Source organism: Macrobrachium nipponense, chromosome 2 (genome assembly GCF_015104395.2).
Source record: "Macrobrachium nipponense isolate FS-2020 chromosome 2, ASM1510439v2, whole genome shotgun sequence".
In the NCBI taxonomy this organism is placed as follows: domain Eukaryota; kingdom Metazoa; phylum Arthropoda; class Malacostraca; order Decapoda; family Palaemonidae; genus Macrobrachium; species Macrobrachium nipponense.
Window position 1 is genome coordinate 58,417,085 of NC_087201.1, and position 27,992 is coordinate 58,445,076.

Below are 27,992 nucleotides of genomic sequence, written 5' to 3' on the forward strand. Positions count from 1 at the left end.
CTCTCTTGCGAAGGAAAAATCTCGAAAACCCCCCGAGGGAACCATCCGAATCCCCAGATAGACTAGGTCTTGTCTGTCATCTGAGACTTCTCGAGGGTCCACCAAGCAATCCCAACGCCTTGGGTCAATGTAGTGTTAACTTTAGGTCCTCCAAACACTGTCTCTCCGATCTGGCCCTGATGAGCCAGTCGTCTAGGTACATCGAGACATTCACTCCTTTGAGATTGCAGAAATCTCGCCACATTCCTCATCAGGCTTGTGAAGACCTGAGGAGCTGTGGACAGGCCGAAACACAAGGCTCTGAACTGAAAGATCCTTCCCCCCGTCATGAAACGGAGGTACTTCTTCGATGAAGGTTGGATCGGGACGTGAAAGTAGGCGTCTTGGAGATCTAGAGACACCATCCAATCTCCATTGTCGTAATGACGCTAGGACTGAAGCAGAAGTCTCCATGGAGAACTTCTCTTCTGAACAATTTGTTCAGAGCGCTGACGTCTAGTACTGGTCTCAGCCTCCCGAGGCTTTCGCCACTAGAAAAAGGCGATTGTAAAACCCCGGGGAGTTTTGATCCAGTACTAGTTTTTTCTACTGCACTCTTGTCCCACATTTGTTCCACATTGATCGAAGAGTGATCCCTCAGCACAGGATCCTTGTACTTGGCTGATAGTTCCCTCGGTATAGACGTTAGGGCGGAGTATTCCGGAAAGGGATACGATATCCCTTCCTTATGATCTTAGTGAAGACGCGTCCGCGTCTATCATGTCCAGGCTTCCACGAATTCCAGGAGTCTGGCACCTACTGGTGTTTGGAGGAGAAATGTTTCATTTGCCCTTTTTTAAAGGGACGAAAGGCGGACCTACCTCTTCTCTCTGGACCCTTCCTTCTTTTGCGGGAGGTCTGGAGATCGGACCCCTCGAAAGGGCTGCCTAGAAGTGCTAGGTTCTTTCTTGTCGACACTAAAGCAGGTTTTTCTTCTTCCTAGCAGAAACTGCGTCAGAAGATCCTGTGTCGCCTTCTCAGTTTAAAGAGTGAGCTACGTCCTTCACTAACTTAGAAGGAAACAAAAAAGTCCGAAAGAGGTGCATATAGCAGAGCTGCCCTCTGCGCATGCCGAGACATGCATTTGTTTTTGAAGAAGGCGCCCATACACTGTCCTTTTCTTCAAAAGACCTGCTCCAAATAAGCAGAGACTTCCAAGATCCATCCTGTACTGCTTTGTCGATGCACGACAAATGCATAGCAAGGCTTCAGGTTCGATTCCTGCGAAATCGTGAGCTTTCTTGGACATCACCCCAAGGGACCAATCTAAGAAGTTGAATACTTCCAATACATGGAACAGTCCCTTGAGGAGATGATCCAGTTCCGAAATACTCCAAGTAATGCGGGCAGAATTAAGCCTAGGACGCCTTGAAGCGTCAACTAACAGTCGAAAAGTCTGCCTCTGTAGTAGAAGGAGAGCGATACCCATAGCCTCCCCCCGTCTTGTACCATATGCTCTTTTCCCAGCTAACCTTGCTGGAGGCATGCAAAATACTGTCCTGTTAAGTCTTTCTTCGACTTTCCTCCAGGCGTCTAAGGCGTGTAAAGCCCGCTTCATCGAGATGGTGGGCTTCATCTTCAGGAAAGACGAAGTCTTCTTCGCCTTCGCACTCGAAAAAGAGCGAGCGCGGGGAGAAGGAGGAGCAGAACCGGAGCAAACAAATCGTCTCCGTATTCCTCCAGAAGCATGGTAGAAAAACAAAACCTTATAGTTTGACAAGCCCTCTCTTCCAAGATCTTCATCTCCGAGTTTCGTTCGTTAAGAACTCGTGAAAAATCCTGAGTTTCTGCTCTCCTTCAGAACTTTCTTCTTCTGGGGGAGACAAACTCTGATCGGAGAGGGGCTAAGGGAATGAAAGTCTTTCCTTTTTTCCCGTTCTGATCGACTTGGAAGGCGTCACCAACCTGCGGCTTTCTCTGCGCTTTAGAAGACGTCATGTATGACGCTTCCCGCTCTACCGAGCGTTCATGTATGACGTCTCTTGTTGACGTTTAGATGACGCTTCGCGTCTGGGAAGACGCTTCGCTTTCTAAGGGCTTCCTACTCGGCGTCACAATCTTGGACGGAGCGTCACGTCTACGATCCTCTGATTTGACGCTTACTTCTAAAAGACGTCTTCCGAGCCAGGAGCGAGAGGACGAGACTTCTTAATAGGGGAAGCGTCAACGTCCTTCCGACGGGGTTCGCTAAAACTCCACAAGAGATGAAAGTTGTTCTTGCACCGCCATAATGATCTTCCTTGGACGCTTCTCCTACGTCTAGCGCCTGGCGCCCTTCGTCATCACTAGGGGAAAAGAAGCATGATAAGGTACTTCCTCATAAGCGTCAGGTGACGTTGACGCCACCTTCGCCTTCTTGATAGCAGACGGGGGGCGTCATCAGAGAAGCGCTCCGGCTCGAGTCGATATCTTGCTTCATATGACGCTTCAGCGGTCTCGATAAGGTCGACTCCTTCCACCCCCTCGTTTAGGTGAGGGAGAGGGAGAGGACGAAGAAAACACTCGCGAAAGGACGCTTTCCTGTAGCGTCCTTGAGCTGGCTGCCATGAAGAAGCTAGCTGAAGGGACGTCTGACCGTTGGGGTTCCCTCCGACCTCCTTAAGGCTTTCGACTTTCCTTCTCCTCTGGGCATGTGAGCTTGGAAAGAAGGTCTAGGCTGGGAGCGCCCGCAGGGACGATCAAAGCCCCCTCCCACAACACTGATAGGACTCACTTCACTAAAATTTTCACTATCATAGCACTTACCGTTTCGAGTCGCCATCTTGGACTTCATGTCTCGAATCGTCGCTTTCAGATTGGCGATTTCCGATGCCGAATCGAAAAAGACACTCTGAGAATGAGATTTTATAGGGAGATTCTCCAGAAGTAAGGGTTAGAATTATCCATTTAAAGGCTCAATAGGCTTGAATTCACACCTTTCAGTCTTCTAACTCTATCCCTCTCAACTTCTTCAAATAAAAAGAAGTCAAAGTCTTCCAATTCTTCTGCATTCAAACTCTCGCATTCCTTACAAGTGTTAATAGCAGAACACTGCACTCACCCTACATTTACGGCATACAGTGTGAGGATCAACCGAAGCTTTCGGTATCCTCACCCTGCAGCCTACATTTTACACAACTCACACTCACATTAAGAATCAGACATCCTGAGAAAAAATCCAAAAGAGTTTATTCCAAAAACAGTCCACAGTAGCGAATGCCAAAAAACACGATCCAAATAGTCACCCAAAAGTCGAAAAACGTTTGATCAAATGTTGAAAAGAATCCAAGTCAGGAGGTAATAAAACAACAATGTTGATACCACCGGCGGACAGAGAAAATATGATAGAAAACGGGGATGGTTCCTAGTCCTGCCCACCCAGGGGCAGGCCGGTAGATCACAGACCTACCTGTAGCGAGTGGCGCGAAATTTGAATTTCTGTCGGGGGACGACGGAAAAAAAAAAGTCTTAGCTAGGTATATATCTGACAGGTAAGTTGATTGTATGAAAACAGGAATTTGTGGGATATTTCTCATACAAAAATACCGCGAATTTCCGCAAATAATGCGGGAAACATTCCCGAGAGAAAATCCACGAATGTGTGAGTCCGCGAATCCAGAGAACGCGAATACGGGGGCGGGGGCCCAACCCCTGTACAACTCAAAAGTATACCATTCAAAAGATTGAAGTTTCATCAACATAATGTGATATATGAGAGCCCCATTACTAACTAAAATAAGCATGTGACGCTCTTCGTAAAACCCTGCTGTGGCTCAACAGTCTAATCACGGACTGTCCACCATCTTTCTTTCCCAGCCCCCCCCCCCCCCTTCCCAGACTCATTTGAACAATGTTAGCGTATATATGTAACGTTTTATTGATCTTACTCAAAGATTGCAGTTTGTAATCAGCACAATAAAACAACATTTTGTTGCCTATATTAGTGAAAGTATGAAAACTTGTTATTCCCCGGTCATGGTTTGAACTGAATTCATTTTTTACCTTTGTATCAGTGGTTTTTATCCTTACTGCCATCACAACTGAAAACTCCACAGTGCTTATTTGATTGAATTATACACTTTTTTGGGTCTTAATTTTCACTCCACATTACACTGAACCACATTGCTGTTCCTGTTCCTAAGTGCTCACTCCACAAACACAGTTATGAGCAGCAAAACGACGACATGTTTATGATGTGCAAAGCTTTATTACCTTTAATTGTTTTACTTTACTCATTATTTAGTTTAACTTTACTTTGTTATTCAAAATGTTTATTTATAATCATGTCTATATCCCTTTTTAGCAACCAAAATTACCCCGAAAAAATTAACAGATACTATTTTTTAAAGTAGACACGATCAAATGTTTCTAACGAGCAGATGACGATTAGTGGATTATATATATATATATATATATATATATATATAGATATATCTATATATATATATATATATATATATATATATATTTATATATATATTATATATATATATATATATAATATATATATATATATATATATATATATATATATATATATGTATATATTGATATATATATATATATATAGATATATATATATATATATATATATATATCTATAATATATATATATATATATATATATAATATTATATATATATATATATATATATATATATATAAATATATATATATATATATATATATATATTTTTGCTAGCACTTTTCATTGATTTAAGTCTATATGGGATTTTGATTTTTTTTAATAACTGTATGCCAGAAATAAATGTAAACCTTTAATGTTTGCATGCCAAGAATGGCAAAATCATCGTTGCCACATTAGTGGAGCTTCACACATACGCCGATGCATTATCATAAACTGCTTCCATGAATTCTAGTTGTCATAGTAATGCTATAATGATAAAATTGCTTTAATATTTATGTATATATACTTTCAATACATAGCCTAATTTCACCAATTTCCACATTTTGTGTAAGTCTTATATCCAGTTTGGATAGTGAACACATACCAATTGGCAACAGAGAGAGAGAGAAGGAAGGTGAAGGAAGGAAGAAGGATAGGGGTGGCGGTGGAGGTGGGGGGAGAGGGTAGGTGGAGCTTTTTACGCGTGTTCGTATCCATTTCTGGATAATGGAGTTTTTGTCTCTTGGTACAAAGACAAGTGTCGTTATTCTTTACAATTAGTGATTCACGATACCCTTATAAATTATGGCAATGGGTGTAATACACTATAGCAAAATCTCGTTCTGATACGAGTGTTCGTTACAGAAATATTGCCAAAGAACTTGCTTGCACTGTCTCTGAAACCCACAGTAGGTATGCTGCTTAGTTGTCAATCAAGTTTTTTGTAATAAAGTTTTTTTACAAGCTAGCTATTGTATAAATTTGTATTTTTCTCAATCAAAACATATGCCCCTCAATGCTAACTTTCCTCTTTTAATGACTTTCTGGTCATTGCAAATTCGTCCCCATTAATTTCTTATGGTGCGAAAACAGAGGCCCAGGAAGCGAAAGCGATTGCGTCACACTACAGGGGTAATCCAGCAGTAAAACATCTTCATATATCCAAAAAGTCAATAATAAAAGATATATATGCGCATTACGATTATAACAATTACATGAATAGCTGATAACAATCTGCATGAATAACTGGTAAACTGTTCTGCAAGAAAGTTGAGTATAGCAATTCATTTACAATAGGTACGAAAGTCAAGATGTCGTGACGTCATAAAACAGGACTTAAAAGAACGTTCTAATTCAGACAAATAATTACTTAAATTTGAGTCAGAATCGAGTTACTTTTTCAATAATGAATATTTTCAAATTAATCATCATAAATATGCAAAATATTGTTTTACTATTTATTTGAATAATTATCTAGTGCACGCTTCGTTGTCTTCTACCAAAACAATAGTTTCCTTAAAAACATCGTGGCCAGGGATCGTGCTCCGATTGTTGTGATGAAAGTGCCCCAGCATCTATGGGTACAAGTGGTGTGCAGATTTATCACAGGAAATGAGAAATTTGTTGACACAAGCGACTCCACAAACATCGAGATGGTGTCAATCTTCTAAGATATTTAAGCGTTAAGTAAAAATTTTGAAAGTGTTTTGGTGAGATTTGCACTGCGTTGGCCACCCTTTTCACTACCCTCTGTTTAATGCTTTAAATTTGGCCTTAATTTCTAACTTTGGGGAAAATACTTACTTCGAAAGGAGAGTAGAGGTCATTAGCTCCGTCTCTCACCAACAACAAGTCGCGACTGATGCCCATCTCCGGTGTCAGGACGCGATATAAGTACTTTTTCGGAGGGTGTCCAGCCGTGACCGTCGGTGAGTTGAGCCAGTCCATGCGGTTGTTTACCCTAGTGGTCGTAGATTCACATCAACCGTGCATCTGATGTCTAGGCCAGTCCCTTACGACGCTCCTCAATGTCTATTGATGAGCCAATATCTGGGCTGGAAACTCTCAGTCTCTTGAGAGAGTTCACATGGGCAAGATGTAGCTACTATGTTCCACCTCTCCTGAGGGATAGTACTTTTGAAAGACATAGCCCTCAGAAGCGGTGCAACACACCTCCTGCCTAGGTAAACTCTCATGAGAGACTGAAAGTTTCCAGTCCTGTGATTGGCTTATCGACAGCCAATTACCTAGGAGCATCGTAAGGGACTGGCCTAGGCATCAGATGCACGGATGATGTGAATCTAGGTACTAGGGGGAAAACCCAGCGACTACCAACCCTTATCACGGTGGACAGGTCTTATTCACTCGATATTTAAATGGTGAAACAAGAATACAATTACAACTCCAAGCATACCATTCAAAAGATTGAAGTTTCGTCAACATAATGTGATATATGAAAGCCCCATACAAACTAAAATAAGCATGTGACGCTCTTCGTAAAATATGTTTTCAAGGCAGTTTGAAATCCAATATGGCGGCTACCGTGTGGATGTACAGGTTCTGATCAGTGACGACAACCATCTTTCCCAGCCTTCCCAGCACTCATTTGAACAATGTTAGCGTATATATGTAACGTTTATTGATCTTATTCAAGATTGCAGTTGTAATCAGCACAATAAAACAACATTTTGTTACCTATATTACTGAAAGTATGAAACTTTTTATTACCAGGGTCATGGTTTGAACCGAATTCATTTTTACCTTGTAATCGGTGGTTTTTATCCTTACTGCCATCAGAACTGAAACTCCACAGTGCTTATTTGATTGTTATTATACACATTTTGGTCTCAATTCACTCCACATTGCACTTTAAACCAGTTGCTGTTCCTGGTTCTTAAGCTTCTTAAGCGCGCGCGCCACAAACACAGTTACAAGCAGCAGACGACGAAACTGCAAAGTTTTATTCCCTAAATTGTTTACTTTGCTCGTTATTTAGTTCAACTTTACTTTGTTATTTAATAATTTTAATTTAATTCATGTATATTATCCCTTTTTTGCAACCAAATTACCCCGAAAAATTACAGATATTTCTAAAGTAGATACAATCAAATGTTTCTAACGTTTTCGTACATCTGGCTGCCGAAAACCATAGAGGAACGACTACGGATAAGTGGATGATATATTTTTTTTTTGCTTTTTTGTTTTTGCTAGCACTTTTCATTGATTTCAGTCTATATTAGTATTTTGAATTTCTTTAATAGTAACCGTATGCCAGAAATAAATGTAACCTTTAATGTTTGCATGCTAAGAATAGCAAAATCATCGTTGCCACATTAGTGGAGGCTTCACACATACGACGATTCATTATTATAAACTGTTTCCATGAATTATAGTTGTCATAGTAATGCAATAATGATAAAATTGCTTTAATATTTATGTATATATACTTCCAATACATAGCCTAATTTCACCAATTTCAACGTTTTGTGTGTAGTCTTATACCCAGTTTGGAGGGTCAACACATACCAAATGGCAACAGAGAGAGAGAGAGAAAGGAAGGCGAAGGAACGAAGAAGGAAAGGGGTGGCGGTGGAGGTTGGGGGGGGTGGGGGGTGGGGGGGGGGGGGGGGGGGGGGGGGGGGGGGGGGGGGGGGGGGGGGGGGGGGGGGTGGGGGGGGGGGGAGAGAGAGTAGGTGGAGCTTTTTACGCATGTTCGTATCCATTTCTGCATAATGGAGTTTTTGTCTCTTAGTACAAGGACAAGTGTCGTTATTCTTTACAATTAGTGATTCCCGATACCCTTATAAATTACGGCACTGGGTATAATGCACTATAGCAAAATCTTGTTCTGATACGAGTGTTCGTTACAGAAATAGGTATTGCCCAAAAACATGCTTGTACTGTCGCTGAAACCCATAGTAGGTATGCTGCTTAGTTGTCAATGTCGCTGAAACCCATAGTAGGTATGCTGCTTAGTTGTCAATCAAGTTTTTTGTAATAAAGTATTTTTTACAAGCTAGCTATTGAATAAATTTGTATTTTTCTCAATCAAAACATATGCCCCTCAATGTTAACTTTCCTCTTTTAACGACTTTCTGGTCATTGCAAATTCGGCCCCATAATTTCTTGTGGTGCGAAAACAGAGGCCCAGGGACCGAAAACGATTGCGTCACACTACGGCGATAATCCGGCAGTAAAACATCTTCATATATCCAAAAAGTAAATAATAAAGATATAGGGTAAAAAACCGCATGGTACAGGGGTGGACCATGTATGATCAATGTGTACAACCCCAAGAAAAGTACATTATAACGCGTCCTGACACCGGAGTAGAGTCTTTAGCTCCGTTTTTCTCACCAACAAGAAAGTCGCGTCTGATGCCCATCTCCGATGTCAGGACGCGTTATAATGTACTTTTTTTGGGGTTGTACACATTGATCGTACATGGTCCACCCCTGTACCATGTGGTTTTTTATCCTATATGCGCATTACGATTATAACAATTACATGAATAGCTGATAATCTGCATGAATAACTGGTAAACTGTTCTGCAAGAAAGTTGAGTAAAGCAATTATTTACAATAGGTACGAAAGCCAAGATGTTGTGACGTCATAATTCAGGACTTAAACAAACATTCTAATTCCAAAATATAGCAATTACTTAAATTTGTGTCAGAATCGAGTTACTTTTTCAATAGCGAATATTTTCAAATTAATCATCATAAATATGTAAAATATTGATGTTTTACTATTTATTTAAAAAAATTATCCAAGTGCACGCTTCGTCGTCGTCTTCTACCAAAACAGTTGTTTACTAACAAACAAGCCAGTTAGGGACCGTGTTCCGATTGTTGTGATGAAAGTGCCCCAGCGCCTGTGGGTGCAAGTGGTGTGCGGATTTATCACAGGAAATGGGAAGTTTATTGACACAAGCGACTCCGTAAACATCGAGATGGCATCAATCTTCTAAATAGCCTACTATATTTCGAGTTGTAAGTAAAAATGTTGAACGCATTTTGGTGAGATGGATGCCTTGCCTACCACCATTTCACTACCCTCTGTTTAAATCTTAAAATTTGGCCTTAATTTCTAACTTTGGAGAAAATACTTACTTCGAAAGGAGAGTAGAGGTCTTTAGCTCCGTTTCCCACCAACAACAAGTCGCGACTGATGCCCATCTCCGATGTCAGGACGCGTTATAATGTACTTTTTTGGGGGTTGTACACGTTGATCGTACATGGTCCACCCCTGTACCATGCGGTTTTTTACCCTAGCTATCCTATAGTAGTACCTTAGGATAGGCCTCCGTTACCAAAGGAAGTCTTGCCTTACCTTTTTTTGCTCAGTATCATCTGTTACGACTACTTGTTTTTGTCTATATTTACTCCTGGCCCGTCCCATCGCTTGACGCCTTATAAAAACAGCAGAAATAAGTCACTTTAACAACAATCGTATATGGTCCAACTGGAACTACCTAACTCATGTGCTGGAGACTTGTAGTAGTAGTAAAAGGAAGTACAAGGCGCTGAAACGGCTCCCGAGCGAGTTTATTTTCACTTTTAGTTTTGCTAATTGAAACATCTTGTGTTATCATGTTTTTGATACATTCTGTCCTTTTTTAAATATCAGCTCTAGACAGCTCAATGACGAATTTTATGGTGGCTTATATTTCGCTTTCACCTTCCCCATATGATGGCTGCTGCGGGCCAAGGTCTAAAGAATAATTCTTTAGACCTTGCTGCGGGCCTGTACCGATGGGGGGCGGGAAGTCCATATTTTCAAATATTTCATCTTTTATATACCTCTATGTGCAAGGGCATTTATAGAAGAAAAGGTCCAGTTTTGGGGGAAAAAATATCCCACCCCCCCAAAAAAAAAAAAACAAAAAAAAAAAACAACAAAAATTCTGGGTACGGCCTTGTGCTGCATAGATCTAAATCTGTTAAATTTACGGTTATTTTCAGGGTAATGAGTAAAGCAAAAAAAAAGCTCTGCGGAATTTAAATTTTGTTCAGTATAGACGTATATTTCTTCGCACTTCAATCTTTTCCTGACATTTAGCTGTAAAGATTTCAATACACTGCAAATCAGCACCTTTTTTTTTTATCAAACCAAGTTTCTTCCTTTGTATTTTTCTTAAATGTCTGATTTTCTATGTTGTGGGGAAAAGAGAGCAAGAAGAGTTCCAAATTCTCAGGAGAATACCTAAAGGCAAAAAATAAAAAATAAAATAATAATAATCTAATTATAAAAGTAGAAGCAAAAGAATTCTAGATTCTGAAACAAATACACAATGCAAAAGTAGGTATGTAGCTACGCATGGTTTTGAGAAAAAAAAAACGGAGGTAAACAAAATTTCAGATTTTTGGGAAAAGAGGCAAAAGAGTTCCAGATTCTGAAGAAAACAGAGGACAAAGAATTTCAGACTCTGGGGAAACAAAGGCAAAAAAAGATCTCGGGAACACAGTTGAATAACTTTAGAAATGTTAATAATTTAGAGATAGTGAGTAATAATATTTTTAGGAGTGTAAATAATTTAGTTAGGAAAAAATAGAATATCTAGTAATAATGTTAAGAGCTCTGCGGTAGGAAGTAGAGGAAGGGAAATTAGTTTAGGACAGGTATAGGTAAAGGAAGTAACTTTAGTAATAATTATAGGCTATTAGGCCAAGAAGAAAATAGTTGTTCGCAAATTATAGATAAATGGTTAGATGGTAGAAGCACTTTTGTAAATTGAGAAAGGGAAAAGATAGTGAGCAAGACAGAAGATACATCAAGAAATCTTGAAATAAAGCTCATAACCACCCAAGGACTGACAAAAGCAAAACTAATCGAGCTAGTGGAAATAACAAAAAGAAAGAAAAAAACACAATTATGTGCATCACAGAAACACACCTTAAACAGCAAAAATTACTATTCCCAACAAGCATCAGAGTGGTAGACTCAATGAGAGATGAAGACGACACCAAAGGAGGAGGTTTACTAATAATGTATAGAACCTAAGGAGAGAGTCAAGAGATCCAGATGGAAAATGAAAAGTCAGAACACAAAGACATTCTAATAGTAAAGGGTAAGTATACAACAGCAATCTTTAACCTAATTCTAGTCTAAATATGTCAACCAGTGATAAAGAAAGAAATAAACGAATAATAAGCGCCTTACATGTAGCAATAGAGAAGGCCACAGACCTGCCTGTGATTGTCCTTGGGATTTCAATGGGCATTTAGGTTTCATAGGGACACAAGAACTTGACCAAAATGGAAAATACGTTATGGACCTAATGGGAAAATACGACCTAACGCTATTAAATGGAGATCCCAGCTGCAAAGGAGAGATAACCTGGAGTAGAGAGGATCAGAACAACACTCTAGACTTTGCCCTAGTCAACCAAAACGTGTATAAAAACTATGAATGTATGGAGATAGATGAGGGAAAATATTAATATGACCTATCAGACCATCACCTCATAAAGGCCCAAATTCAGAATGAGCACTAAAGTAAGGAAAAACCTTCAAGAAAATGCACAAAAGAAATCAAATATTTGAAAGTTACAGAAGAGTCTACCAGGAAATACCTTGAATATATAGCATATAAAGTAACCCAACAAGACAGAAAAGGAGGTCTAACCCAGTTGGAAGAAACAATGAGTAAAGCAAAAGCAAATAACCTAGAGAAGATAATCAAAAGAAGGTTAAAGACAGGAAAGCAAGAAGAAATAGAACCAGTATGGGTCACCAAAGAAATAAAGAAAGAAATAAGCCAAAGGAGGATATATAACAAATTAAAAAGGAAAGCCACAAAAATAGAAGCATATCTTAAAAAAACAGTACAGATAACAATAAAGAAAGCATATGAAGAATGTGAAGAAAAGATTAGAAATGAGATAATGAATGATAAAAACAGACACAGGAAAATCTGGGAATACGTATATTGACATGCTGACAGAAAAGACCACGCCAGAAAAAGAATGGATAAGGATATACGACGAAAATACGCAAGAGATGAAGGAAGAAACCCTAGGGAAAGAGCGGTAAAATTCTGGGAAACAATATACCAAAAAGAAGAAAACAAAATAGGAGAGATGGAATGAAAGCAAGAAAGAACAGTACAAACATGACATGGAAGAAATAGTGAAAAGATTAGCACAGCAGATGAAATACCATATATCTTTAAGAGAATACATGCATGGAGTGTATGATCTAACAGAGACAGAGATTAGACCCATGGAAGAAATCCACATAACAGACGAAGATGTAAAAAATCAACTCGAGAAAATGAAGGCAAATAAAGCACCAGAGCCAGACGTGAATGAAGCCAGTTCTGTTCAAACTACTCTTACAAAGTACCAACCTTCAAAAAGAATTGGCAGAATGTTTAAACAGCATACTGAAGGGCAGGAAAACGCAGAGAAGCTGGTTTTAGTCAAGAACAACACTTACGCCCAAGAAACGAAACTCCACAGTCAAAGATCTTAGGCCAATTGCTCTAACAAATGTATCATGTAAAATTTTCATGGGGATCCTGAAAACCAAAATAGAAAAGCATATTAGAAATATAGGAAAAATTAATGAACTGCAATCAGGCTTTACCGCACAAAGCAAAGAAGGGGAATCGATAATTTATATATTTTACAATACTGCATACAAGAAACATACAGAAGAAAGGACCCATTATTTGTAGTATCAATAGACTTCCAAAAAGCATTTGACTCATTTAATAGAAAAAAGCTCATTGAGGTCATGATAAAATGTAGGCTGCATGCAGAAGTAATAAATGCATTTGCAAAGATATATACAAATGATGTAACAAGCCTATGCCTTAACAATATAGAACGAAAAGAGCTCAATTTAACTAATGGAATAAGACAGGGATGCAATGGCTCAACCATATTCTTTCTACTAATAACGTACCTGATAATAGAAAAATTAGAAAATACAAGAGGGTTTTAGAGATGAGGTAATAAGGATAGTGGCACTATTATATGCAGATGATGGATTAATACTAGGACACACTAGAAGAAATAACAAAAGCAATAAAAACCCTTATGGAAATAGCGAGTGAATGTGGCCTAAGCATAAACAAGGACAATAGTAACATATACTAATATACAACGACTGGTATAGTATCGATGATGTGGAAAATATGGAGCACATAGAAGGAATAAAAAGAGTTAAGCAGATTAAATACCTAGGAGTGACAATCGACAACATGAAAGACTGCTTCAGAGACAGATAAAAAAAGGGCCCAAATTAAAGCAAAGAAGATGGCAAATATGGCTGATGCAATCATCAATAAAAGCTGTAGCAGAGTAAAGATAGGAAAATTGTATTGGAAAGGATTAGCGATGCCATCATTCATATATGCCATGGAAGTCATGAAACCTGACAAGAAAACTATAAATGAATTTCAGAAGATAGACAATCAAGTATATAGAGCAATTTTGAAAGTGTCAAGTTACACAGCAAGTTGTGCGTTAAGATCTGATATAGGAGCCTCTTTTTGCCACTCAAGAGATATCGAGAATAAACAATTCTACCTAAAGCATACATTGAAGAGTGTGGAAATAGGCTCCTATATGGATGGATGGATGGATGGATGTATGAGTTTTAGGGCAAAAGCCCAGGCACTGGGGCCAAAGAAGCCATTCAGCGCCGTAATGGAAAGTAAATAAATTGCATTATAAATGAGATAATAAGTGTCTGAAGAAAATGGTTCATAGATAAATTACCATATGACAAATGAATGAATTAATGAAGAAATGCTTAATAAATAAATATATATATATCTGTGATGTGATGGATAAAAAAATAATTAAATGTTATTAAAAATGTTTATAGACTTTAAAAAGGAGATGAGAGCAGGGATATTTGCTTCATCTCCCAAAATATCACAAGGGGATTTACCCCTAAAATATTTCTCTCTCTGGTCAAAATATCTGAGGCAAGCAACCAGAATGTGCTCCACTGTTAGCATCTCGCCACCGCAAGCACACTCTGGGAGGCTGCCCCCTTCTAAAACAACTGATGGGTCAAATAAGTGTGCCCAATTCTCAGTCTGCTTAAAACTATCTTTGTTCGTCTATCAGACTGGAAAGACGAAGGCCACGGCAATACATTATTTCTAATATTTCTATACTTTCTATTATTAGCAAGATGAGGAGAAGTCAATCTTTCTTGCCATTTGCTTAAAATATAAGACCTTAATGGACCTTTTAGATCTGTCTGAGACACTTTACTAAAGGCTGTTTCTGATGAGACGCTAGCAGCTTTCGCTTCCATATCTGCCATCTCGTTTCCGCAAATCCCCACATGTGAGGGGACCCAACAGAAAGAGGTAGATTTACGCAAATAATACAAATAGAAGAGCGATTCCTGAACTTTTTGAACTAACGGATGGAAGCTATTGAATTTTTTAATAGCTTCTAAAGTGCTTTTGGAATCCGTGTAAATGACGAAATTAGTGTCGCTATTTTGAAAAACTATATCCAGGGCAGAGACTATGGCTGTTAATTCTGCTGTGAACATGGATGCAAAGTCAGGTAGTTTAGTTGTATATGCTGTATCACCAAGGAATAACTGCATAGCCATCACCACTATCTGACTTTGATCCATCCGTAAATATTTTTGTCACATTAGTATGGACAGTTTCGTGCTCCAAGAATTTTCCCCTAATCTCTTCCTCAGGACAGTCTTTTTTGTTATATGCGTTTTTGCACACGGATGCTTCTGGAATAAGCCATGGAGGATACGCAGGATGTTTTACTTCATGACTTTCTGGGATTTAAGATGAGTACCCTTAACATCTTAATCTTAATATAGTCTAACTTGGAATGGTCTAGAGGCTCTTATACCAGGAAATACCCGTGAGTCTGCTTCCCTCAGCATCAGTATGAAAAAAAAAAAAAAAAACACTGGATAATGCGATGTAAAAGAATATATGAAAGAACTAAACATAAACTTAAGTAAAATTGAAGCAGTTAAAGACAAACAGTTAAGAGAAATAATAAACAACTGGGACAGAAAAGCATGGCAGAAAGAAATGTATGAAAAGTCAACGTTAAGAATCTACAGAAAATATAAAGAAAACACTAGAGAAGAAATCTGGTATGACAACACTGAAAAAACAATGCTGATCAGTAGGGCAAGACTAGTTATACTAGGATTAAATGATAGAAATAGGATAGAAGGAGAAGATACAAAATGTTTATGCTGGGAGGAACAAAATGAAAATTTAGAACATTTCTTACTTCACTGTCCAGCATACAATGAGATTAGAAATAGATATAGTTTTATGCAGCAACATATCAAGAAAATAAAGATGAATTAGTAGCAAATATACTCTTATTGGTAGATCTACTAAGGGAGGAAGTGGAGAGTAGGAAAGATTTGATAAAAGAAATGTGATATTTCAGAGAGAAGAAACTCAAACAAACACAAACAAAGGAGGAATCAAACAAGCAAGGGAGCCGTTTCATATACATTTTCCACTTATTACTACTACTACTAATAACTTTATTTACATGTAACTCAATAATAATGTTACAGACTTATTGTAATTACGCCTGAGTGTGTAGGTCGACAATTAAGCTGTTATTGAAAAGCAGGTTTGTAAGTTTAAACAAGCACCCTGATATATATAGTTTAGAATCTGTGAAGTAACGCAGAATAGGTAGGCTATGGTAATAGGTATAAAGTAGGCTAGCCTGTAGCCTACTCTTGTTACTAGGGGGAAACATCAGTACAGGCCAAACCCTCATCACGGTGAAGACGGGTCTTATTCCGTACTTCGATATTTAATTGGTGAAACATGAATACAATTGCAACTCTAAGCATACCATTTAAAAGACTGAAGTTTCGTCAACATATTGTGATATATGAAAGCCCCATACGAACTAAAATAAGCATGTGAGCTCTTCGTAAAATATGTTTTCAAGGCAGTTTTTGAAATCCAATATGGCGGCTACGTTTTTCATGGACGGTTCTCATCAGTGACGGACACCATCTTTCCCCAGCCTTCCCAGCACTCATTTGAACAATGTTAGCGTATGTATGTAACGTTTATTGATCTTACTCAAGATTGCGTTGTAATCAGCACAATAAAACAACATTTTGTTGCCTATATTAGTGAAAGTATGAAACTTGTTATTCCCGGGGTTATGGTTGGGAACTGAATTTCATTCGTACCTTGTAATCGGCGGTTTTATCCTTACTGCCATCACAACTGAAACTCCACAGTGCTTATTTGATTGTTATTATACACATTTTGGTCTCAGTTCACTCCACATTGCACTTTAAACCCGTTGCTGTTCCTGGTTTCTAAGCGCGCGCGCCATAAACACAATTACAAATAGCAGACGACGACAGACGACGACAGACGACGAAACTGCAAAGTTTATTCCTAAACTGTTTACTTTACTCGTTATTTAGTTTAAATTGTTACATTGTTATTTAAAAATTTTGATTTAATTCATGTATATTATCCCTTTTTGCAACCAAATTACCCCGAAAAATTACAGATATTTCTAACGTAGATAAAATCAAATGTTTCTAACGTTTTCGTACATCTGGCTGCCGAAAACCATAGAGGAACGAATACGGAAAAGTGCATAGAGGAACGACTACGTTTTTTTTTTTTTTTGCTTTTTTGTTTTTGCTAGCACTTTTTCATTGATTTCAGTCTTTATTAGTATTTTGAATTTCTTAAATAATCGTATGCCAGAAATAAATGTAACCGTTAATGTTTGCATGCTTTAATGTTTGCATGCTAAGAATGGCAAAATCATCGTTGCCACATTAGTGGAGGCTTCACACATACGCCGTTCCATTATCCTGTTAAGCGTCCGCCCCTGATGAGCTCGCTGCTAACGTACCGTCACGCTTTTTTTGTAATCAGCGATCATAGCACTGATGATAGTTTTTCAAAAGTTAATATTGATTTTTATGCTTGTTATTCATACTGTAATTAACTGTAGGAAATTCTCTCTCTCTCCTCTCTTCTCTCTCTTCCTTCTCTCTCTCTCTCTCTCTACTCTCTCTCTCTCTCTCGGAGTCCAGTCACTCGGCAAAGAAAAGTCTCTTCACTCCCGCAATTGGAAGAAAAGTTTGTATCATCACTGGAGGATTCAGAACTAGAGCTCTCATCATCAAATAGGTTATCAATATCACACTCCTCATCTAGTATTTGATTGATCTCACCTAAAGAAATATGCCTCCTCTTTGGGACATTCATTGTGAAAGACGCGAAATCCAATTTGTCTCGATAAACGCCCGAAGCGTATTGAAAGAAAACCAACAGGGACAGGCAGTTTTCTAGCATAAGCGACCACCAGGAAAGAGTTGCCAGGCTGGAAATAAGTTTCCCATGTGCTGAGGAGTGTTACCAAATGATGTTCCTACACTTTCTATACGGATTAAACGTATTATTACGGGGCTGACGGCTTGACAAGCACAGTTAAAGTCTTGAACGTAATATCCCGTTGAAGGCGCTACCGAGTAGATCGCGGTAAACGTATTATTACGTGGGTGACGCTTAACAGGTTATAAACTGTTTCCATGAATTCTAGTTGTCATAGTAATGCAATAATGATAAAATTGCTTTAATATTTATGTATATATACTTCCAATACATAGCCTAATTTCACCAATTTCAACGTTTTGTGTGTAGTCTTATACCCAGTTTGGAGGGTCAACACATACCGAATGGCAACAGAGAGAGAGAGAGAGAAGAGAGAGAGAGAGAGAGAGAGAGAGAGAGGAAGAGCGAGAGAGAGAGAGAGAGAGAGAGAAAGGAAGGAAAGGAAGGCGGAGGAACGAAGAAGAAAAGGGATGGCGGTGGAGGGGGGGGGGGGTGTTGGGGAGAGGGTAGGTGGAGCTTTATACGCGTGTTCGTATCCATTCTGCATAATGGAGTTTTTGTCTCTTGGTACAAGGACAAGTGTCGTTATTCTTTACGATTAGTGATTCACGATACCCTTATAAATTACGGCACTGGGTGTAATGCACTATAGCAAAATCTCGTTCTGTTAAGAGTGTTCGTTACAGAAATAGGTATTGCCCAAAAAACCTGCTTGCACTGTCTCTGAAACCCATAGTAGACATGCTGCTTAGTTGTCAATCAAGTTTTTATAACCAAGTATTTTTTTACAAAGCTAGCTATTGAATAAATTTTATTTTTCTCAGTCAAAACATATGCCCCTCAATGCTTAACTTTCCTCTTTTAACGACTTTCTGGTCATTGCAAATTCGGCCCATAATTTCTTATGGTGCGAAAACAGACAAGAGGCCCATGGACCGAAAACGATTGCGTCACACTACGGCGATAATCCAGCAGTAAAACATCTTCATATATCCAAAAAGTAAATAATAAAGATATATATGCGCATTACGATTATAACAATTACATGTATAGCTGATAACAATCTGCATGAATAACTGGTAAACTGTTCTGCAATGACAGTTGAGTATAGCAATTATTTACAAGGTAGTACGAAAGTCAAGATGTCGTGACGTCATAATACAGAACTTGAAAGAACGTTCTATTCAGAAAAATAATTACTTAAATTTGAGTCAGGAGTCGAGTTACTTTTCAATAACGAATATTTTCAAATTAATCATCATAAATATGTAAAATATTGATGTTTTACTACTTATTTAAAATTAGCCAAGAGCACGCTTCTCGTCCATCTTCTACCCCAACAGCTGTTTACGCCTGGCTTGTTGTTGATGAGAAATCGTGTTTTCGATTGTTGTGATAAAAGTGCTCCAGCGTCTGTGGGTACAAGTGGTGTGCGGATTTATCACAGGAAATGGTTAGTTTATTGACACAAGCTACTCCGTAAACATCGAGATGGCGTCAATCTTTCTTAAATACCTCGAGTTGTAAGTAAAAATGTTTGAACGCGTTTTGGTGAGATTTCCACTGCCGTGGGCGCCATTTTCAGTACCCTCTGTTTAAATCTGTTTTAAATCTTAAAATTTGGCCTTAATTTCTAACTTTGGGGAAAATACTTACTTCGAAAGGAGAGTAGAGGTCTTTAGCTCCGTTTCTCACCAACAACAAGTCGCGACTGATGCCCATCTCGGGTGTCAGGACGCGTTATAATGTACTTTTTCGGAGGGTGGCTTGCACTGATGGTAGCTGGCCTGCGTGGCCTGCTTTGATGTTTTACCCTAGCTAGCTACCTACCTAAGGATAAAACCTCCGATTAGGGGTAAAAATGCATTTCAGAACAAAACATGACCCCGGGAATAAGGTGTCCCATACTTTCACTGAAAATCGACAAATTTCATCGCTTATTTGAATCGGACCCAAGTAGGCTAGGTAGGTATAGCTAGGTACCTATCCTAGTTGGTACTCTATTATCGGCACCAATAACCAGAAGTCAGTGCATTTCAGCGCTAGACAAGCGCCATAAAACTTAACCGCTTATGACTGCAATTTTTGCCTACCAGGGGGAAACACCGCCTGGGATCCATCGTCATCGGGTGGATCAGCCTTATTCACTTGATATAGGGTAAAAAACCGCATGGTACAGGGGTGGACCATGTACGATCAATGTGTGCAACCCCAAAAAAAGTACATTATAACGCGTCCTGACATCGGAGATGGGCATCAGACGTGACTTGTTGTTGGTCAGAAACGGAGCTAAAGACCTCTACTCCGGTGTCAGGACGCGTTATAATGTACTTTTCTTGGGGTTGTACACATTGATCGTACATGGTCCACCCCTGTACCATGCAGTTTTTTACCCTATAGGGCTAATTGGTGAAACAAGAATACAATTGCATCTTTAAGCATACCATTCAAAAGATTGAAGTTTCATCAACATAATGTGATATATGAAAGCGCCATACGAACTAGAATAAGATGTGAGGTTTTCGTAAAATATGTTTTCAAGGCAGTTTTTAAATCCAATTTGGCGTCGACCAACTGAGGTGCCTTTCATAACTGGCATGAATCTCACGTCCTTCCCAGCCTTCCAAGCGCTCATTTGAACAGTAGCTAATTAGCGTATATATGTAACGTTTATTGATGTTACTCAAGATTGCAGTTGTAATCAGCACAATAAAACAACATTTTGTTGCCTATATAGCCTAAGTGAAAGTATGAAAATTCTTATTCCCAGGATCATGGTTTGAACTGAAATTCATTTTTACCTTGTAATTGGTGGTTTTATCCTTACTGCCATCACAACTGAAACTCCACAGCGCTTATTTGATTGTAATTATACACATTTTGGTCTTGATTCACTCCACATTGCACTTGAACCACATTGCTGTTCCTGGTTCCTAAGTACTCACTCCACAAACACAGTTACGAGCAGCAGACGACAACACTGAATATGAGGTGCAAAGCTTTATTCCGTTAATTGTTTACTTTACTCATTATTTAGTTTAACTTTACTTCAAAATGTTTATTTAATTCATGTCTATTATCCCATTTTTGTAACCAAATTAACCCCAAAAAATTACAAATATTTCTGATGTATACTTACAAGCAGACGACGGAAGGAAAAATGACTCATCATTGCCAATCTAGTGGAGTGTCACACATACACCGATGCATTTACAAACTGTTTCCATGAATTCTAGTTGTCATAGTAATGCAGTAATGATAAAATTTCTGTACTATGTATATATGCTATAAATAGATATGCTAATTTCAATTATTTCCCCGGTTTTGTGTAAGTCTTATACCCAGTTTGGAGGGTAAACACATACTAATTGACAACACTGATAAACAATTGAAGAGCGCAAAATGCTGCAAAGAATGCCGTAGTCCCCTTGAATAAGTACAAATAAGTGCTGGTAAGAGTTCAGGTGTACGATTGTTGTGATGAAAGTGCCCTATCATCTATGGGTACAAGTGGTGTGCGGATTTACCACAGGAAATGGGAAGTTTATTGAGACAAGCGACCCGCAAACATCGAGATGGCGTCAATTTTCTAAATATTTCCAGTTGTTAGTAAAAATTTTGAAAGCGTTTTGGTGAAGTTTGCACTGCGTTGGCCACCCTTTTCATTACCCTCTGTTTAAATCTTAAAATGTGGCCTTAATTTCTAATTTTTGAGAAAATACTTACTTCGAAAGGAGAGTAGAGGTCTTTAGCTCCTTTCACCAACAGCAACTTGTGACTGATGACCATCTCCGGTGTCAGGACGCGTTAAAAGTACTTATTAATAAACATTACCTTAAAATAATTTATCTAGCCCTAAATCCCCCAAAACCGCACCAAAATTTACCACATTGGCAACCCTGTTACCTCCTATTCTGTCCGCTAGTTGGCAACGCTGCCGTTGACAGTTACAAAACCTTCCCTGAAAATCAGTTGTTAACGAGCGGCCGTGTTGTTTACATAACGGCCGCTCTTTATCAATTTCCTAAACCTTTTTGTGCCTTTAAAGCTCTCATTAATTGTTAATGCAACTTTATGTTAATTACCACTGACGTATTACATCCACGAAATAGTGAATTAACTTTTATTTCTATTGTGGTATTTATTTTATATTACGAATTTTTGCGCAACCCGGAATTACGTGACCTGTCCAACAGTCCAGTGGATTGACAAGATAATTCGATGCTTCTTTCTGCCAGCAACATCAGGAATTGTTCCTTGGGCCTGTTGGTGATGGCAGGACAGGTCGTCAGACAGGAGAATTATGTAGTCTTCCTGTTTTACGTTTGGTTGCTACCTGTATATTATTTTTTTCTTTTTTGTTGTATATATTTTTTGTTTTTACATTATAACTTATGGCAGTTTTAGGTTTAGTTATAATGGGAATTAGGCAAGTTGGTATTTAGGTGTTGTTGATGACAAGGACTAGCTGCTTGACAACTCATGCTGCTTCCATTGTCAGTGTGACATGGGACCAGCCATTGGGTTGTCGGCACTGGCGACTATGCTTCTCCCAAAGTCGATGCCGACCTAGGACTAGCCACTGGTTCGCTTGTCCTGACGACTCACGCTTCTTCCATTGTCCTTCTGGATAGGGAATTAGTCGATGGATCGTCTGTTGTCATCTGGTGACTTGTTCACCATCTACTTTTTGTCTCACCTGTTTTCTCGGAGTCAGACACTCGTGCGAGATCAGGCGACATTAGTAGCCCTGAGTTTCTTGTTGACGACGTCAGTTGCGTTGATACACCCTCCGATGATTGTTTAACATGAGACCAGGTTGGACTGCCGGCACTCGTTCTTCGGGACTGAGTCGCCTTTTTGCTCCGCGCTCCTTTCTCTTGGCACCAGAAAGCTCGAGTCAGGAGTTGCTCATGAGCCGATATCGCTGCTGGCGACGTTGGATTGCGTTGATACACCCCCAATGTTTGCTTAGCTCTGAATCGCCCAGGCAGTCCAGGCACTCATCCTTCAGGGAAAGAGTTGTCAATACCCGATCCTCTCTCTTGGCGCCAGACATTCGTGAGAGAGCAGGTGTCGTTGTAGTGCTTGATAAAGTCATCGAGGTGCAGCCTTGCTGTCCTCATTTTGTCTGACTGGTCATCTGGTCGGTCACCTTACTCCTTGTCCTTTACTACTGCAGTTCTGGGGCATTATGGTAGGAGACTTGGAGTTCTTAGTATCTTAGACCTCGGGTTGAGTTTTTAACTGCCTATGATATATATTTCTTTGATTGTTTTATGTCCTATTCTGTCCGAAGGGGAAATTGTACTCAGATTCCCTCCTCCTTTTCAATGTGGTTAATCGGACTAGATAAATTATATTAAGGTAATGTTTATTAATATGGAATTTTTATTCTAAAATTAATATTAATAATACTTACCTATATAATTTATCTAGTCCCACCCATCCTACCCCATGATCTGCTTATCACAACTGATTTTCAGGGAAGGTTTTGTAACTGTCAACAGCAGCGTTGTCAACTAGCGGACAGAATAGGAGGTAACATGGTTGCCAATGTGGTAAATTTTGGTGCGGTTTTTGGGGATTTAGGGCTAGATAAATTATACAGGTAACTATTATTAATATTAATTTTAGAATAGAAATTCCATTTTTGGAGGGTGGCCAGCCATGATAGTCGGTGAGTTGGGCCAGTCCACGCAGTGTTTTACCCTAATTGGTGGTTTTATCCTTACTGCCATCACAGAAACCTTGGATAATATCCAAGATTTCTGTCTTGTTATCCTATATTTTTGTAGTACTTCTTTGCTAACAGACTGATATACGTACTTCTGATGTTAAGCCAGTTCTATTTCATTTACTGCTCTTCTCAGTTATGGTTTTTAGCACTGCAAATCTGACATTCAATTCCTGAAGCTTCTTCATTTTCATAATAAAAAACTTTATTGTATCAATATTCTCTAACAACTTTATTGAGTGCCTTTAATTTCAGCTTATTCTAGCAATAACAAGTTGATGATCACTGCTGCCATCAGTGTTCTTCTCTTCCCATTAACAGTACTGTGATATCTGTGGTGTATTACTGCTATCTAACAATATCCAAGCTGAGACCTGGTATACAAAAAAAAAAAAGAAAAAAAAAACACACACACAAAGTAGAACTTAAGTCCACAAGTGTAGAAAATAATGAAATTGGAGATCAAGGAGAGATAAGTGTGAGAACTAGAACAAACAGGCTGATAATGTTGACAAAGCCATGCTTTCTTGTAGTGACATTAGTGTTAAGGGTAGCCCAGAATCATTAATGAAATATCAGTGGGTGAAAAGAAGAAGAAGAAAAAAAAGGAAAATATTTGTCTAAAGGATGAATTGGTCAATTTGGAGTATGTTAAAAATTCCAGGTGTCCCATGTTTTGCAGCATTTTTGGGCAACTGGCTACTGAGAAGGAGCTTTTATGAAGGAGGTGACCCCTCCTGTAGCTGCGGTCTTTCTGGAAGTGAACCCCCAGTTGCTGATTAGATGTCAGCATGTTTAGTTCATGCTTTGACTTTTCTTTTGGCATCAAAGACCAGCAAGACTCAAGAATGGAAAGGGAAGAAGCATTTTTAAAAAGTTCTCCCTTGTCCTTTTCCTCCTCATCAAGCTTGTCTTCCCCTTATTCCATGTTCTCAACTTCTCATTACATGGGATTATGGGGCTGTCCCTAGCATTTGGGTACGTCAAGTAATGGGGGAGACCTGTCATACAGACAACTTTTACATCATTGTACTGAGCAACATCACCTTGGCTGAAGTATGTGCTGGAGTTGGTTCATGTACAGGTAACTAAACTATGAGTACTATACAGTTTTAGTATACTATGTAGATCCTGAGATGCACGTCTGTCCTTCCTTTTGATAGGGGAGGAGGGTGAGGTAGAACTTATTCTGAACCCATTTAGAATTAGCTACTTATGGGCTTGAATGCCTCTGAGGAGGATTTCATAGTTCTCCAAGTGTTTTCCTTACATGGATGAGTCTTCTTACAGAGTCAAAAGCTTAATCATGCACACATCCATACCTCTCTGTCAACCCATTTGCCAGACCATATGCAACTGAGAGCATTATATTTCTGGGCAGGATTCAACTCAGTTGCCAGAGATGACCTCCCATATGAGGAGTACATCTATATGAAAAGTGATGGTTTGTATTTCTGTACAAGCAAGTAACAAATAAATTGGAATCATTTATTTTCCTAAGTTACAAACCAGAGCCTTTTTTCATAATCCCACATTAACCACCTCACTTTGTCCCTGCAGCTGAAGATGGGTGAAGATATCAACCCCATAACCACAGGTTAATGACCTTATTAACATCATGGCTGAGGATACTTAAATATGAAAGGCTGTTGGGTGTACATGTAGGAAAAATACAGATTACTTTAAAAACTGGTTATTTTTAAAGTAATTTAGGGTTTTCTTTGTACAGTATACAAACCAGTCTTGAAATGCAATTCCCACCTCAGCCACCCTGCTTTGTCCCTGAGGCTGAAGGAAAGATGATTGGAGATGCGAGGTGAGGATAGATTATTCCCCCACCAGGTAACCACTTTATTACCAAGTTCAATGACCATTTCCAGTTTCCATTAAAGGATACTCCTGTATAAAAGGCCCTGGTTTGTATACTGTATTAAGAAAAATACAAATTAAAAAAACAATTTAATGTTTTAAGATTTTTCAGGTGCCAGCAGTTATATCACTATGAGTACTGATGGGTTTATCTTAGTGAGTAAAAGAAGACGAGCCAAAGTAAAAGGTTCCAGTGTTGCTGTAGATGAGCCTGTGCTATTTCAGACTTCTGTGGAAGACACTATAGCGTAAGTTATATATGTGGTTCATGGAAAACGTTCATTTTAAATCTTGAATCTCTAGCTCCTTTTCATTCAGTTCATGGACAGTTTACCGTTTCTTGTCTCTGTAAACATACCATTAGTTGAGGGACAGTTAAGACAGAAAAAATGCTTTGCAAAACTAATCTTACAAAATTTTAGTTTTGTAACCTGTTAAAAGTTTATTCAGACTCTTGTTAAACAGTTTGTTCATGCAACTTACCTGACAGATATATATATAGCTGTATTCTCCGAAGTCCGACAGAATTTCAAAACTCGCGGCACACGCAGTAGGCGGCCAGGTGGTAGTACCCATTCCCGCCGCTGGGAGGCGGATATCAGGAACCATTCCCATTTTCTATTCATATTTTTCTGTCGCCGGTCGGTAACAACTGTTTACAGGCCTCCGCCTAGGATTTTTTGGATTGACTCGTTCTAAGTATCTGGATTGACTTTTGGTTATTGATTCTGGATTGTTGGATTGGCATACGCGATAGTGGACTGTTTTTTGATTTTGGATTGGCTTTTCTGTGAACGTGATGTCTGGATCAAGTTCAGTGAGTTTCAGAGTGTGTGTGAAGAGTGATTGCAAGGTGAGGCTACCTAAATCATCGGTAGATCCCCACACAGTATGTATGGGGTGTAGGGGGCATGTATGTTTGTTGGATGATCGCTGCAATGAATGCGAAGTTTTGACGATGATTGATGGAAAGTGTATGATTCTTATCGGCGTAAATTGGAACGCGATAGGATCAGGAGGGCTTCCTCCAAGAGCGGTTCTTCGAAAGGTAAGGGAAGTAACATTTCACCTGTATTAACACCAGTAGAATTTGCTTCACCTAATCCTGTGTTGTTGCCTGCGGGCCCTGATCTGTGTCTGGAGAAGGTAATGCCGTTTTCTCTGATTCTAGAGTCGTTACGCACTCTAGAATCCAAAGTGTTGGCCTTGGAAACCGGCTCAATTAAAGTGTGTGATCGTGCCCCTAGTGTTGTGGAGGGGGCGTCAGATCGGCCCCATAATGCCTCTAGGCCTAGACCTCTATCGGACTCCCAGGACTCAGGAGGGAGTGGGTATATCGAAAGCCGCAAGAAGGGGTTACGGGGGCTCCCCACCGATCTGGCGTCCCTTCGGCAGGACCTGTTGTTAGTTCCCTGGCTGCCAAGGAGCGTGCTCAGGCTCGCATCCTTAAGGACTGTTTTTTTTTTCGTCCTCCGAGGCGCCCTCCCCGCGCAAGGGGTGGAGCGCTCGGAGAGACTCGCGTCCTTTGAAAAGGACTTTTCCGAGTGAGGACGCTTCACGTCCTCTCTCACCGTTATCGTTGCGGTCTTCACCTGCGTCGTATGACGCGTTTCCTCCGCAGAAGAGAGGTAGGACGTCATCTGAGGACGACGCTGAGAAGCGCTTCTTTCGCGCTTTGGAGAGGCAGGTAGCTGTACCTGTGAGAAGGAAGGAGGCGTCCCCGTCGCCCCTCGTCTTCTCGCAGGTTCAGCCCTTCACCTCCTCTAGTTTCTTCACCAATGAAGAATATTCTTGTGTCTCTTCAAGACCAATTGTCAGCTTTAATGGCTCAGAAGACTCGCCCAGCAGCAGTCGAGCCTAAGCGTAGGAAGGACGTCAGGCTGCCTGTCAAGAGACGAAGCAGTCCCCTTCTCCGTCTCCTCGTTCGTCTCTGTCTCCGCTTGCTTCTTCTCCGTCGGAGCTTCCTCGATCTCGTTCTACTTGTAGGAAGTTCTCGTGGACAGGACGCTTTTCTTCCCTCTCGACGTCCTGATCAGCCCGCGCGTCAGGACGCCTTTGAGGACGCTCGGCAGGATGCCTTGGAGGACGCTTTTGAGGACGCTCGGCAGGACACTCGTCGGGACGTTTTGCTAGACGCTTTGCCTTTTGAGAAGGCTTCGAGAGCGCCCAGAAGGACGCTTTGAAAGCGAAGCTAGACGCTTTAGCGGGAAGCGTAAGGACGCTTCTCTAGAGCGAGTTAGAGTAGCCTCTCTTGACGCTCAGCGCTGTCAAGACGCTCTTCGTTCTTCAAGCACTAAGGATCGACAGAAGGTCGGTCGCATTGAAGAAGCCCCTGCTACACCTAAACCTCGAAAGTCTTTGTTGAAGGCTAGAACCCGTTTGGGCGCACGCCCTCTCCAGAGGAGATGTCTCCTTTGCCTCTTAGGGAGGAAGGAGAGCTTAGTAGTCCGGCGGACTCAGTTGAGGAGGAGCAGCCTTCGGTTTCGTCTGTGTCGGATTATAAAGTGCTGGTACGACTGCTACGCTCGTCTTTTGGAGACAAGTTCCAGCCTGCAGCTCCCAAGTCTCCACCCTCTCAGTTTTCGTCATCTAAGTCTTGCAAGGTCC

The 27,992-nt window shown here is 39.8% G+C and overlaps 2 protein-coding genes across 5 annotated transcripts in view; one reads left to right on the forward strand and one right to left on the reverse strand.

Annotated features, from left to right (window-relative positions):
• The window catches only part of LOC135220611 (probable ATP-dependent RNA helicase kurz), a gene marked incomplete in the record, with an annotated part of 259,299 nt that extends 249,382 nt beyond the window's left edge, over positions 1-9,917 (reverse strand). The window contains 1 exon segment of the mRNA XM_064257916.1: positions 9,758-9,917. Within this exon segment, the coding sequence (XP_064113986.1) occupies positions 9,758-9,826 (69 nt within the window).
• Positions 9,918-15,872: 5,955 nt separating this feature from the next.
• LOC135220615 (SRR1-like protein) overlaps positions 15,873-27,992 on the forward strand; it is a 67,225-nt gene continuing 55,105 nt past the window's right edge. The window contains exons 1-2 of one of the 4 annotated variants that reach the window (XM_064257921.1): positions 15,873-16,032; positions 25,489-25,633. In XM_064257921.1, coding sequence (XP_064113991.1) covers positions 25,518-25,633 — 116 coding nt within the window. In that variant the 5' untranslated portion in view covers positions 15,873-16,032; positions 25,489-25,517. The remainder of the gene's footprint in view (positions 16,033-25,488; positions 25,634-27,992) is intronic. The other 3 variants (XM_064257920.1, XM_064257919.1, XM_064257918.1) reach the window with 3 other exon arrangements.